The sequence below is a fragment of the Pseudorca crassidens genome, chromosome 19, assembly GCF_039906515.1.
Source record: "Pseudorca crassidens isolate mPseCra1 chromosome 19, mPseCra1.hap1, whole genome shotgun sequence".
In the NCBI taxonomy this organism is placed as follows: domain Eukaryota; kingdom Metazoa; phylum Chordata; class Mammalia; order Artiodactyla; family Delphinidae; genus Pseudorca; species Pseudorca crassidens.
In genome coordinates, this window is record NC_090314.1 from 22,533,265 (window position 1) to 22,548,159 (window position 14,895).

A 14,895-nucleotide genomic window follows, 5' to 3' on the forward strand; every position below is an offset into this window, starting at 1 on the left:
AGACACACACACACCAAGGCACATCACTGTGAAACTTCAGAACATGGAGGATAAAGAAAGGATCGTACAAGCTTTCACTGAGAAAGAACACGGCACAGAAAAGCATCAACAATCAGAATGGCTTCAGACTAGGAAGCAAATTATTTTCCTAACCGAGAATGATATACAGAAACCATCAGACAAGTGTGAAGATAAAAAAGACATTTTAAAACATGTGAAGTCTCAAAAACTTTATTCTCTACATACTTATTCTTAGGAAGCTACTAGAGGATGTTTTTCATCAAAATGAAGGAGTAAACCAAGGAAAGAAAAATACAATAGGAGACCCAACATACCAGACAGGCGAAGGGAATGAATCCTCAGGGCTATTATGAAGGGAGATCCCAGGATGACAGTTCCAGGTGTTGAAGGAAGTCAGTTCAGACTGACACAGTCAAAAGACTCCAAAAGGAGACTATAAGAAAGTGAAACCGATTAAGACTATCTTGAAGGGTCTGATCTCACTGCAATTTGGGAATGAATTACAGTTAACACAAAAAATTAAACAAACAGGAGCGGCCAAGCAGTGCCAGGCCAGGTGGGTACGTCTGTCGGTCCTGCCGTGCCCACACCAGAGACCAGCCCTGGAGGCGGCCTGGGCCCGTCCTGTGGCTGGCACCATGAAGCAGGAGTTGGCAGCCCAGAACACCCCACCCCCAGGACGACGGCGGCCCCCAAGCGCTGTGGATTTCCGGGTACGGCTCCCTGGTGTGGAGGCCTGACTTCGCCTACAGCGACAGCCGTGTGGGCTTCGTGAACCGCTACAGCGGCCGCCTCTACCAGGGAGATACCTTCCATCAGGGCAGCGACAAGATGCCTGGTCGTGTGGTGACCCTCCCTGAAGATCGTGAGGGCTGCACTTGGGGTGGTGTGGCGTACCAGGTGCAAGGTGAGCAGGTCAATGAGGCCCTGAAGTACCTGAACGTGTGGGAGGCAGTGCTTGGTAGCTATGATACCAAGGAGGTCACCTTCTGCCCTCAAGATGCCCCTGACCAACCACTCAAGGCACTGGCCTACGTGGCCACCCCGCAGAACCCTGGTTACCTGGGCCCTGCGCCTGAGGAGGCCATTGCTACGCAGATCCTGGCCTGCCGAGGCTTCTCTGGCCACAGTCTTGAGTACTTGCTGCGCCTGGCAGACTTCAGGCAGCTCTGTGGGCCCCAGGCACAGGACGAGCACCTGGCAGCCATCGTGGATGCTGTAGGCACCATGCTGCCCTGCTTCTGCCCCACTGAGCAGGCTTTGGCACTGGTCTGAGGGGCTGAGCCCCTACGTGGACACAGGGGCCAGGTCCCTACTCCAGTGCACACAGACAGACTTGATATAGCTGGAGCCCACTAAGAACACTTGGTGGGCCGACTGGGGCCTCTCTCAAGCCCCTGCCTGTCTGCCAGCCCCCAGATCTCCTACCTGACACTGACTTACTACTTGAAACTCTATTTATTGCACCATGTTGGTGTGGTGGGCAGGGTGGGGGGCCTGCCCTAGATATAGGGACCCTGCTGAGCAGTGCCCCACCCCAGGCACCTGTTGCCTGATCAGATTCCCCCCAGTGCTGCTGCTATCCCCATACTACCCAGGCCTCCACCTCCCCAGGGAGCCTCCAAGAGCCTTGACCCCTCTGCCCATGACTCCAGACCAACCATTCCCTAGCCCCAGAAACAACACCCGTCAAAGGTCCCAGCCTGCTGGTGAGGGTAGGAGAGAGTGAAGAGAGGGGACCCTACAAGAACTGAGGCCCCTGCCAGCTGTGCTCATCCCCCAGGTCCCCAGGGTAGAGCTGGATCTGGAGGCCAGACACAGCTGCTGAGGCTGGGCCTAGGCCTCTTACCCATTTGGCTTTGTTTCCCTGTCTTTCTGTCTGTCTGTCTGGGCTACTCCTGTCTGTTTGTTGGTCTATTCCTGGGAAGCTCATCACTATAGGTCCTGGCACCTTCCCAGTCTGTCCCATACTATAATCCATAAGCTGATCTCATTAAAAAAAAAAAATTAAACAAAAAGACAGGTATTAATGTGTAAATATCTAATTACTTATAAAATTTTATGGAGAAAAAAAATCACACTATATAGCTCAGCTATGAGGAGTATATATAATCATAATAACATAAACAATGAACACTGATGAAAGCAAATTCTAAGACAGCTCTATCAGGAAAACAGGAGGATTGGAAATATGTATGTAGATGACGGCCATACGTGGTGAGAGAAGGCTGGGGACTGGGTTTTTCTTAGCTAACTACAGAACTAGTTGACTCTAAATTGTAGTTTTACAATCCTGATAAAATTAAAATTTGAAAGAATGGTGCTATCCATGTTCTCACAAGAGTTTACAGCCTGGTGAAAAAGGAGGCCAAGCAGCTGTGAGAACACTACAGCATCTATACAAAGATTGGGTTGAACACGTGTTATATCATTGTTCTACTGTCTTTTTGCAGACACTGACTTGAAGAAGCAGTCAGCTGCCAGGTATCAAGTTTGAAGGAGTATATTGGGAAAATGTTTCTAAGCAACTGACACAGAGGAAATGAAAAACAAGGATCTCAAAGTCAGAGAAAACTCAGAGAAAATTCATTTAGACATTTGTTAAGGTTTTTGTTTTATTTAAATAGAGGGGATCAATTCGCTTTTCTTTTTAAGGAATATAATTATATGATATAAATAAACTCAAGAGAAGCTCCCAACGGGGACAAGCTAAGCTTTACTTTGTGTAATATTGATAAGTTGAATTCACAAAGGCTTTTACAACCAACATTATTAGTACAGCTGAAAAAATTTTCTAGGTTCAAACTTCTAGTAGGCATCTAAGTTATAACTTATTTTACATTTTAAGAGGGAACAGTGTCTTTCAATAATCTTTCAAAAAGACTATAAGCCAATAAGTAGTTTGACGATGTTTTTAATGAAAAGTTTTTGTACTAAATGTTACATTACAGTTTTGGCGACTAGGTTTGATTTATCTGTCCTACGTTGATATCAGATTAGCCAAAATAGCTAAAACTCACACTGCTTTCAAAATTTCATTTCCTAAACCCCCATTTTTTCTTTCCTGATTTTATGGTCTGGAGTACTAGAAAAGTACTAATTTTTCCTGCATGAGCTCTTGAATTTAAACATTATGTTCGCATAACATTTAAATGCCAATCAACCTTTACCTGGCTTTATCTGCATCTTTATGGTCTAAGCTTGTTGAAGTTAAGATCTGATTCTTTTTGTTCATACTAGGACAAGAGCAGAATGGAAGCTGAGATCTAAAGTAGCCCAGCACTTTAAGCTAGTCATTAGCTTCACCTTGCACTAGCAGACATTAAATAGAGCTGCTCACAGCGGGGAAAGAAACTTCACCTCTTTGCAAGTTTTTGCTTATCTTCTCCATTGGGCAATACCAATTAATGAGAAAATACCCATTATTATGACATCCCTGCAAGAAAAGAATCCATGGGGAAAACATGGAGAATCGATAGTTGACTACAGATGGAAGCTGCTTTATTACATTCTGCTTAGATAGAAAATTTTTAAGATTGTTTTTATAATGTCACGTTTGTGAAAATGAAAACTTGCTAGTCCTAATATGATAACAATACTTTTGAAGGAGGGGTTTGGACTAAGATTCAATTTCTTTCATGAGGGTTCCTATTTGGGATGTTCATTTCACTGAATGTGAAATGGAAATGCAAATAGGGAAGTAAACTGACATTTATTTATTTACTGTTTCCTTTTGGTTTTAAGAGTAGGAAATTTGCCCTCATTTCTGTGACCCAAATTCCCTTTCCTAATTCTAAAGTAAAGCATTCTCGCACCCATGCTGACTGTCCTCAAATATTTGGCTTGAGGCTCTGTGGGCCAACAGGAGGTTAGACTTCAATGAAAAGAGAGGAGATGTAAATTTGAGTTAGTTAGTTTCTTTTAGGATTCTGTGCTGGAAAAGCCCCTTAACACATTAGTCTCATTATAGCAAGAGAGCCAATTCCTTCTGCACAGAAATCCTTGTTTTGTTCTTCTAGACTGAGCCAAGTTATATTGTGACTCACTCATTGTCACTCTAAATCATTACACCCTTTGCTGAGAAAGAAGCAGTCAACTGCTGAGGCAGCAAGGTAGTTAGTCAACTGGCAAGCAGGCTTGGTGCACTGGCACTTAAACTATTGGAGAATGTTACTTTCAACTCTAAGTAATTTTATTGCTGATGTCTCACCATAAGTACTAGTATCCCACACTGGTATTTCCAGGAGATTGAGCAATGGGATCCCACCTGTCTTGATTGGAAAGTGGAAGGTTGAAATTTTTTGCTCATCATTTAAAACATATTTTATAGTCTCATTCATACTATTCTATCATTTCAAGTTCTGATAGAAGGGGATAGCAATCCTCTTTGTCGCATCTTCTGACTGTCAGTCACAGTGCACCTTTCCCTCTTGTTTTTTTTTTTTTGGTTAAATTGTGAGCTGACTTTCAGCAGAGACTTTCTTCTCAGATGGGAGTCCTGATGGCCTTAAAGTTCAAAACCATTGCATAAAGGCCGTTCTGCATTTGCTTCCGCCAGTTACCCTGGGTTTCACCAGTTCTGGTCCAATTTTACATTAATTTACTGGTTTGGAGAATTCTTCATGTACACAGTATAAATTCGGGCCCTGGATTTCTCACAAGAGGTCGCCCAGAACCCAGGTCAAAGAGAACTCTCTCATCACTTGCCCCTGTGGAAATCTTTTTCTAGTTCCCCTTTCATTGAGGGACTTGCCCTTCCAGGCTCTCAGCTTTGTGCAGGGATCAGTTACAATTCCCCATCTCAGGTCAGCCCAAGGTGGTCTCTTCTGTCCTTGTGAGCATTAAAACCCTCAACTTCTTGGGCTTATATCTGTATTTTATCCCTTGAGGGTTGCTACAGCTTCAGCTTACATGCTTACTACTCTGCCTTCATGTTGCTCAAACCCCAGAAGGCTTATATTTCAAAGAGAAATTCAAAGTGGTGAAAACGAAACGATACTCTAAGCTAGGACCTTAAGCATTCTAAAAAGTCAATATTTTCAAGATGGAGAGGCTCTTATAAACTTCATAAAGTTCTGAGCTCCTCTAAGATGCCGCTACACTTACCACACACTTATCATATTTAAATCCAGAAAACTCAACTACTTATGGCTGTGTATTCAAAGATGACCTCCACACAGCTCTACTGAAATCTATTCTTGTGACATTCAAATTCCCTATGAAAGTCTTAGGAAAAAAAAAAGTTTGCACATAACACCTTGAAACGTTTGTTTGTTGAGTAAAAAGAAAGTAACTTTGTGTCAAGGCGTGACTTCTGTGTGTATTTTTAATGAAAAATAAAAGTCTTCTCCACAGATTTATTTCAAACCCTATTCCATGACCAAATCTAATATAAGAAAGAGAGGGGTTGCTTTACAGATAACATTGGCAAGACATAAACCTGTACCCCCTGAGTGAAGTAAAAGTCTAACCTGCAGGTTGTTCAGAGGCTCCATCTTCATGACTGGGCCCAAGGTGTTGAGGCAGGGAGACATCAATGTTCTGGTTTGGCATCAGTGGTGTATGGATGTCCAGAGGAGTGCTGGGGATGACACCAAAGCTAGGAGAGAGGATGAAGAAATCCCAGAGGTTAATCAGGAGGCAGGATTTAGTCACGTCTTTAGGTTTCAATGGCTTTTTACTCCATTTGAAGGAAACATAAGGAATAGCAGGCACTAAAGTGCCCAATTCTAATTTGCTGTAACACTAGTTACAACATAACCTCTTTTTTCCATTAAGAAGATTTGAGGAAGGAGAAAACATTCATAAGCAGAGAACTGGTTTGCTAATGCTCTGATTCTGAAAGTTTCTTATGTTTATCATGCCACTAGAGGGACAGGTTTGATAAGCATCTTTTTCTTTTACATCTTCCTTTAGATAATCTTTGGGAGAAAGAACACTTAAGAATACCCACCCTGTAAAGTATAATGATATTATTTCACTTGCTTGATAACCTGCCTGATCAGACCAGAGGGTGATTTACTGGTAACTCTCATTTTCTTTCTTCTTTACTTACTTACACAGGATACAATCATCGGGAAAGAGCCAGCCTAAGTAAAGCAGAGTTGATTGGCTTAAACATTCCAAACAACACCCCAAAGGATAAGTTGTAGACTCAAATCTGGCCACTTTCTTCTCCTAAGGCAGGCAGTGAGTACCCACAAGTTTGACTTCTCAGAGAAGCCTGCCTAATAATAATACAAGAATAGTAAAGAGATGGGAAAAGCCTGAGTCTGAAGTTACAAAAAACCCAAAAATATATGAGGGAAGACAGACATGTCTTACGTCTCAGGAACATAAGAATACAATTTTAAAAAGATGGAGCAGAAAGGAAAGGTAGGCCCATAGGTGTAACAAATAAACAATGATATAAATTTATAATGAATTTATGTTCTAATGAGCCTCAGGAAGGAAGATGGGATTTTAATATTTATAAAATAATTATTGAGTTTATATAGGTAGTATCAATTTCAAGAGTCAAAGACTAGCAGAAGAAACATTTTCCTTTTTGTAGATAAACTACACTTTAGAGTCCCAAATGCAATAAAGAAATGATTTTGAGTAGACACATCACTCATTTTGGTATCAACACTTATGGGTCAAAAAACCCTTTTGCCCTTTTGATCTTGCTCTCATTATTTATCTATGTGGAAAACCATAAGTAATCTTAAAAAAGGCTACTAGAACTAATCAGTAAGTTTAATGAAGTTTCAAGATACAAGTTCAATGTACAAAAATCAGTTGTATTTCTATATACTAGCAACAACCAAAAACTAAAATATGCTTCTTACTATAACATCAAAACTATAAAGCACTTAAATGTGACAAAAGATGTGCAAGATCTGTACACGAAAAACTATAAAACACTGCAGAGAGAAGTTAAGGATGACCTAGATAAATGGGGAGACATGCTATGCTAATGGATTAGAAGACTCAATATTGTTTGATGCCAACTCTTCCTCAAACTGATCTGCACATTCACTGCACTCTCAAGCAAAATTCCAGCAGGCAAAAGACCTAGAATTGCCAAAACAATTTTTGAAAAAGAACATACATAGTAGGAGGGTTTATACTATCTGACTTCAAGACTAACTACGGAAAAAAAGTTTACTTTGCTCTTACTTTACACATATTATCTCACCAAAAGTACCTCAAAATGAATTCTAAAAGGTAAAGGTAGGAGCTAAATCTATTAACACTTCTATTAAAAACATTAAAAAAAATTGTAACTGTGGGTCAGGCAAAGATTTGTTAAACAGAACACAAAAAGCAAAAGACATAAAAAGGAAAAAATTGTAAAGTAAACTTTATTTAAATAAAAAACTTGGGCTTCCCTGGTGGCGCAGTGGTTAAGAATCCTCCTGCCAATGCAGGGGACACAGGTTCAATCCCTGGTCCAGGAAGATCCCACATGCTGCAGAGCAACTAAGCCCGTGAGCCACAACTACTGAGCCTGCACTCTAGAGCCTGAGAGCCACAACTACTGAGCCCACATGCCACAACTACTGAAGCCCGCATTCCTAGAGCCCGTGCTCCACAACAAGAGAAGCCACTGCAATGAGAAGCCCGCACACCTCAACGAAGGTAGTAGCCTCTGCTCACGGCAACTAGAGAAATCCGGCACGCAGCAACGAAGACCCCACGTAGCCAAAAAAAGCAAAACAAAACAAAACAGTGTATATGTGCCAATCGCAATCTCCCTTAAAAAAATAAATAAATAAAACAAAAAATAAAAAACTTGTTCTTTGAAAAACACTGTTAAGAAAATAAGGCAAGCCACAGACTGGGAGAAAATATTTGCAAGACATATCTGACAAAGGACTTGTATCCAGAGTATATAAAGAAATTTATTACTTGATAATAAATCAATTAAAAAGAAAAAAAGAAAAAGGAACGATTTGAGCAGATACTTCACCAAAGAAGATATAAGAATGGTCAATAAGATTATGAAAAGAATGTTCAATATCACTAGTCATTAGGGAAATTCAAGTTAAAATGGGATACTACTATACATGTATAAGCATGGCTGGCATTGGTAAGAGTATGGAACAGCTGGAACATTCACACTTATTACCATATGACCCAGCAATACCACTGCTAGGTATTTATCCAGGAAAAATGAAAACATATATCCACACAAAGACCTGTACGTGAATATTCACAGGCGCTTTAGTCATAAAAGATAAAACTGGAAACAACCCCCAGTTCCACCAACTGGTGAAAGTGTAAACAAATCACAGTATAAGCATCGATGGAGTCCTACTCAGTAAAACAGAACAGACTGCTGAGACATCTCAAAGCGTTATGCTAAGTGAAAGAAACCAAATGCAAAAGACTCCATACTACGTGATTTCATTTACAAAACATTATAGAAAAGGTATGATTATAATGGCAAAGACAGTTTTCTTATTCCATATGGATGAGTTTTCCCAGCAAAATTCCCTAGGGCCTCCAGTGTTGAAGCTGACCACTGAACAGATGTGCAACAGCCTCCACTCACTCTACATCAAACATCTGCCAACACGAGAGTTTTTACCCACTGCTAAATAGAACACTCTCTTGTTGGACACAAAGTACACTGCTGTGTCAGGATCGAGCTGGGGAACTCAGATTTCTTACCTATTCTTGTTAAACTGAATTGCAAAGTCTGTCATGTGCTGCAGAGCTTTGTTGGTGAAGTTCATTTCCATATAGATGTGCCCTTGGCGGTGAGTAAATATTCCCAGAATCTCCAGGCCCTTAGCCTTTACTGCAGGCAGCCAGACCTGAAACACAGTATAAAGCCCAATGAAACCAGACAGGACGCTTCTGAATAAAGATGAAATTAAGATTTCACTTCCTTAGGCAACTAAGGTGATTTTTATACCATAAATACCAAGCCAAATGCAAAAGGCTCCGGATAAAGTCATATTTGCTGAATTTTGAGATCATTCTCAACTATTTAAGAACCAAAACGAACCCACCAAAAAACAAACAAAAAACCCCCAACCAAACAAAACAAAAACCCAACCCAAAACCAAAGGCAAAAACAAACAAAACAAGAAAAACAAGCCCCAAAATAGTCTATGGGTAGCCATGGCGAAAGGAGAAATTCCAATGAGCATAACATGGGGTTTCTTTGGTTAGTAGCTTTGGTAAAAGGCTTAAAAGGGGAAAAAACTGATCTAATGAAAATCGCATGTTTACAATATTTGAAGACTTTTAAAAATCATTACCAAATTCATTATCAGTAATGTGTTAAGGGCAAAGACCATGTCTTATGTATATTTTTAACTCTCGTTATCGTCTCTGGGAAATAGTAAGTATTCAGATGTCATTTAAGTAATCTGAATGCCTATTTTCTCTATATGATTCATTCGTGACCCCCCTCTGGCCCCAGAATCTGTGATACTCCTGGAGTGTACCAGTTTACACACACGCACACACACATATAAAAAACCAACAGGAATTCATGAACTGTCCTGACTAAAGACAGAATACCCATTAGTCAGTGGGTGGCTAGTAAACATGAGAATATACTCAACCACATTACAGGAAAAAAAGGAAAAAGAAAAGAAGAAAATGACACTATTTAATAGTACAAAATACTATTTTTCATCTATCAGAGGGTCAAAAATTCAAAAAGTCAGTAATGCTCAGTGAAGGAGAATATAAGGAATCTGGCACTATTACATTCTGCTTTGGAGAACATAATTTGATGTCACCTTTTTGGAGGGTAAGTTGGTAATGTCTTATTTATTTATTTATTTATTTATTTTTACGGTACGCGGGCCTCTCACTGTTGTGGCCTCTCCCATTGCGGAGCACAGGCTCTGGACACGCAGGCTCCGCGGCATGTGGGATCTTCCTGGACCGGGGCACGAACCCGCGTCCCCTGCATCGGCAGGCGGACTCTCAACCACTGCACCACCGGGAAAGCCCCGGTAATGTCTTATTTAAAAAAAATAATTTATTGTTTTATTTTTGTCTGCGTTGGGTCTTAGTTGCAGCACAAAGGATCTTCATTGCGGCAAGCAGGATCTTTTTGTTGCTGTGCAGGCTCTTCGCTGTGGCACGTGGGCTTCTGTCTAGTTGTGGTGTGTTGACTTCTCTCTCTCGTTGTGGAGCACAGGCTCCAGAGAGCATGGGCTCTGTAGTTTGTGGCACATGGGCTCTCTAGTTGAGATGCGCGGGCTCAGTAGTTGTTGCATGCAGGCTCAGTAGCTGTGGTGCGTGGGATTAGTTGCCCGGTGGCATATGGGATCTTAGTTCCCCAACCAAGGATCGAACCTACAACCCCTGCATTGGAAGGTGAATTCTTTACCACTGGACCACCGGGGAAGTCCCTGTAATGTCTTTTTCTTTTTTTTTTTTTGCAGTATGTGGGCCTCTCACTGCTGTGGCCTCTCCCGCTGCAGAGCACAGGCTCCGGACGCGCAGGCTCAGACACCATGGCTTACGGGCCTAGCGGCTCCACGGCATGTGGCATCCCCCCGGACTGGGGCACGAACCCGTGTCCCCTGCATCGGCAGGCGGACTCTCAACCACTGCTCCACCAGGGAAGCCCCTGTAATGTCTATTTTTAAATGCTTAAATGATCAAGCACATTCCAAGTTTATCCTATAGATATGCTTACAAAAATATACCATGATACACATAAACAAGAATGTTCATGGTAACATCATAATAACAAAAAAGGGGGCGGGGATAGGACTAGATGAATAACCTAAATGTCCATCACCAGGAGGAAGATTAAATACTTTGTGGTACACATCAATAAAGTGGATACAGACATTCAAAAGACTGTGGTAGAGAAAAAACAAGGTGCAAAACAGTATATCCCACTGACAGTATTTAAAGGATACAAACATACAGGTATATGCACGATCTTTTTTTCTTCTGAGAGGACACAGAAAAAGTTAATAGTGGCTACTTATGGGGAAGTGGGGACAGGGAAACTTAATTTTCCACCTTATCTTTCTACATTATTTAAATTTGTCATTTCTAGGTATTACTGTAATGTTAGTAAACAAGTACGTTACATAATCTCTTAATCAATTAAAAGTCTGTGGGGATAATATCCAATGGAGTAACCTTACAACAAAGCTACTAAGTTGTGCCAAAACACTATAGCTCAGTTTTGAATCATATTTCTGGTTACTCTATGTAATGGGTGTGTACACAAAGACAAGACTCCTGCGAAGGACAACTGGTTTACTATCTGCAGCAGGGATCCCCCACACTGAGCTGGATGAGCAGGCAGAGAATTCAGAGCAGGCAGAGAGTTCAGAAAGCAACCAGGCGTGCTGCCCCTCAGAAAGGCAAAATTAAAATAACCCTAGCTTAGCCTGGAAGGCACTATTCCCAAGGGCCGAAATATGCTTCATTTACAGGGAGTTTCCCCTTCCCCTTTTGAATTTCAATCTGAGCATGACATCAAGTGAGGCTGAGACTAGAGGGACACCAATGACACTAACCTAAATCAAAACTCTAAAAAGGTGTAGTAAAATGCATGGAAACCAAATCTGAGCAATGGCACTCTAGAATCCATATGCAGTACCAATGGAAAAAGGAGTGGAAAGAATGCAAAGTAAAATGTTACTTCTCTATTACATCTCTTTCCTCCTGCTGTTGCTCTGTATATCACATCTACACTAGACTGACTTCAGTGTTGACAAGCTAGGCAATATTTCTAAACTAGAGAACAAATACTAAATGCTTAGTATTTCCAATTTTAAGTCTAATTATACAAATGGTTAATAAGGATGCTATGGTGCTTCTTATAGCTAGGTTTAAGGCCGCCTTTCATCCTCCTCATAAATCCTCTAGAAAAAGAGCCCCAACCTGGGATTTATTATCAGTGAGAGTAACACAAATGACAGATGCTAAATAATGATGAGTCTGGCTAGTGGTTTATCTATTTTGTTTATCTTCTCAAAGAACCAGCTTTTAGTTTTATTGATCTTTGCTATTGTTTCCTTCATTTCTTTTTCCTTTATTTCTGATCTGATTTTTATGATTTCCTTCCTTCTGCTAGCTTTGGGTTTTTTTGTTCTTCTTTCTCTAATTGCTTGAGGTGCAAGGTTAGGTTGTTTATTCGAGATGTTTCCTGCTTCTTAAGCTGGGCTTGTATTGCTATAAACTTCCCCCTTAGAACTGCTTTTGCTGCATCCCATAGGTTTTGGGTCGTTTGTCTCCACTGTCATTTGTTTCTAGGTAATTTTTATTTCCTCTTTGATTTCTTCAGTGATCACTTCATTATTAAGTATTGTTTAGCCTCCATGTGTTTGTACTTTTTACAGATCTTTTCCTGTAATTGATATCTAGTCTCATGGCATTGTGGTCAGAAAAGATACTTGATACAATTTCAATTTTCTTAAATTTACCAAGGCTTGATTTGTGACCCAAGATATGATCTATCCTGGAGAATGTTCCATGAGCACTTGAGAAACGTGTATTCTGTTGTTTTTGGATGGAGTGTCCTATAAATATCAATTAAGTCCATCTTGTTTAATGTATCATTTAAAGCTTGTGTTTCCTTATTTTCATTTTGGATGATCTGTCCATTGGTGAAAGTGGGGTGTTAAAGTCCCCTACTATGAATGTGTTACTGTCAATTTCCTCTTTTATGGCTGTTAGTATTTGCCTTATGTATTGAGGTGCTCCTATGTTGGGTGCATAAATATTTACAATTGTTATATCTTCTTCTTGGATCGATCCCTTGATCATTATGTAGTGTCCTTCTTTGTCTCTTCTAATAGTCCTTATTTTAAAGTCTATTTTGTCTGATATGAGAATTGCTACTCCAGCTTTCTTTTGGTTTCCATTTGCATGGAATATCTTTTTACATCCTCTTACTTTCAGTCTGTATGTGTCTCTAGGTGTGAAGTGGGTCTCTTGTAGACAGCATATATAAGGGTCTTATTTTTGTATCCATTCAGCCAATCTGTGTCTTTTGGTGGGAGCATTTAGTCCATTCACATTTAAGGTAATTATCGATATGTATGCTCCTATTCCCATTTTCTAAATTGTTTTGGGTTCGTTATTATAGGTCTTTTCCTTCTTTTGTGTTTCTTGTCTAGAGAAGTTCCTTTAGCATTTGTTGTAAAGCTGGTTTGGTGGTGCTGAACTCTCTCAGCTTTTGCTTGTCTGTAAAGGTTTTAATTTCTCCATCAAATCTGAATGAGATCCTTGCTGGGTAGAGTAATCTTGGTTGCAGGTTCTTCTCCTTCATCACTTTCAGTATGTCCTGCCACTCCCTCTGGCTTGCAGGGTTTCTGCTGAGAGATCAGCTGTTAACCTTATGGGGATTCCCTTGTGTGTTATTTGTTGTTTTTCCCTTGCTGCTTTTAATATGCTTTGTATTTAATTTTTGACAGTTTGATTAATATGTGTCTTGTCGTATTTCTCCTTGGATTTATCCTGTATGGGACTCTCTGTGCTTCCTGGACTTGATTAACTATTTCCTTTCCCATATTAGGGAAGTTTTCAACTATAATCTCTTCAAATATTTTCTCAGTCCCTTTCTTTTTCTCTTCTTCTTCTGGAACCCCTATAATTCGAATGTTGGTGCATTTAATGTTGTCCCAGAGGTCTCTGAGACTGTCCTCAGTTCTTTTCATTCTTTTTTCTTTATTCTGCTCTCCAGTAGTTATTTCCACTATTTTATCTTCCAGGTCACTTAACCGTTCTTCTGCCTCAGTTATTCTGCTATTGATCCCATCTAGAGTACTTTTAATTTCATTTATCGCGTTGTTCATCGTTGCTTGTTTCATCTTTATTTCTTCTAGGTCCTTGTTAAATATTTCTTGCATTTTGTCCATTCTATTTCCAAGATTTTGGATCATCCTTACTATCATTATTCTGAATTCTTTTTCAGGAAGACTGCCTATTTCCTCTTCATTTGTTAGGTCTGGTGCATTTTTATCTTGCTCCTTCATCTGCTGTGTGTATTTCTGTCTTCTCATTTTGCTTATCTTACTGTGTTTGGGGTCTCCTTTTTGCAGGCTGCAGGTTCGTAGTTCCCGTTGTTTTTGATATCTGTCTCCAGCGGCTAAGGTTGGTTCAGTGGGTTGTGTAGGCTTCCTGGTGGAGGGGACTAGTGCCTGTGTTGTGGTGGATGAGGCTGGATCTTGTCTCTCTAGTGGGCAGGTCCACGTCTGGTGGCGTGTTTTGGGTTGTCTGTGGACTTATTATGATTTTAGGCTAATGGATGGGGTTGTGTCCCTGTTTTGCTAGTTGTTTGGCGTAGGTTGTCCAGTACCGTAGGTTGCTGGTCACTGAGTGAAGCTGGGTGCTGGTGTTAAGATGGAGGTCTCTGGGAGATTTTTGGCATTTGATATTATGTGGAGCTGGGAGGTCTCTTGTTGACCAGTGTCCTGAAGTTGGCTCTCCCACCTCAGAAGCAGAGCCCTGACTCCTGGCTGGAGCACCAAGAGCCTTTCATCCACATGGCTCAGAATAAAAGGGAGAAAAAGTAGAGAGAATTAGTAGAAGTTTGAAGAAAGAAAGAAAGAAGGAAAGAAAGCAAGAAAGAAGGGAAGGAAGGAAGGAAGGAAGGAAGAAAGAAAGAAGAAAAGGAAAGAAGGCAAGAAGGAAAGAACGGAGGGAGGGAGGGAGGAAAGAAGGAAGGAGGGAAGGAAGGAAAAAAGACAGAAAGAAAGAAGATACATAAAATAAAATAAAGTTTAATAAAGTTATTGAATAAAAAATAATTATTTAGATTAAAAAAAGGGATGGATAGAACCTTAGGACAAATGTTGGAAGCAAAGCTATACAGACAAAATCTTACACAGAAGCATACACATACACCCTCACAAAAAGAGGTAAAGGGGAAAAAATCATAAATCTTGCTCT

The 14,895-nt window shown here is 40.5% G+C and overlaps 1 protein-coding gene and 1 pseudogene across 1 annotated transcript in view; one reads left to right on the top strand and one right to left on the bottom strand.

Annotated features, from left to right (window-relative positions):
- Window positions 1-215: 215 nt before the first annotated feature.
- The window catches only part of LOC137211774 (AP-2 complex subunit beta-like), a 62,998-nt gene continuing 48,318 nt past the window's right edge, over window positions 216-14,895 (bottom strand). Inside the window, 3 exon segments of the mRNA XM_067714383.1 lie at window positions 216-454; window positions 5,493-5,620; window positions 8,680-8,825. Of these exon segments, the coding sequence (XP_067570484.1) occupies window positions 420-454; window positions 5,493-5,620; window positions 8,680-8,825 (309 nt within the window). The 3' untranslated portion in view covers window positions 216-419.
- LOC137212522 (glutathione-specific gamma-glutamylcyclotransferase 1-like) lies at window positions 547-1,995 on the top strand (annotated as a pseudogene).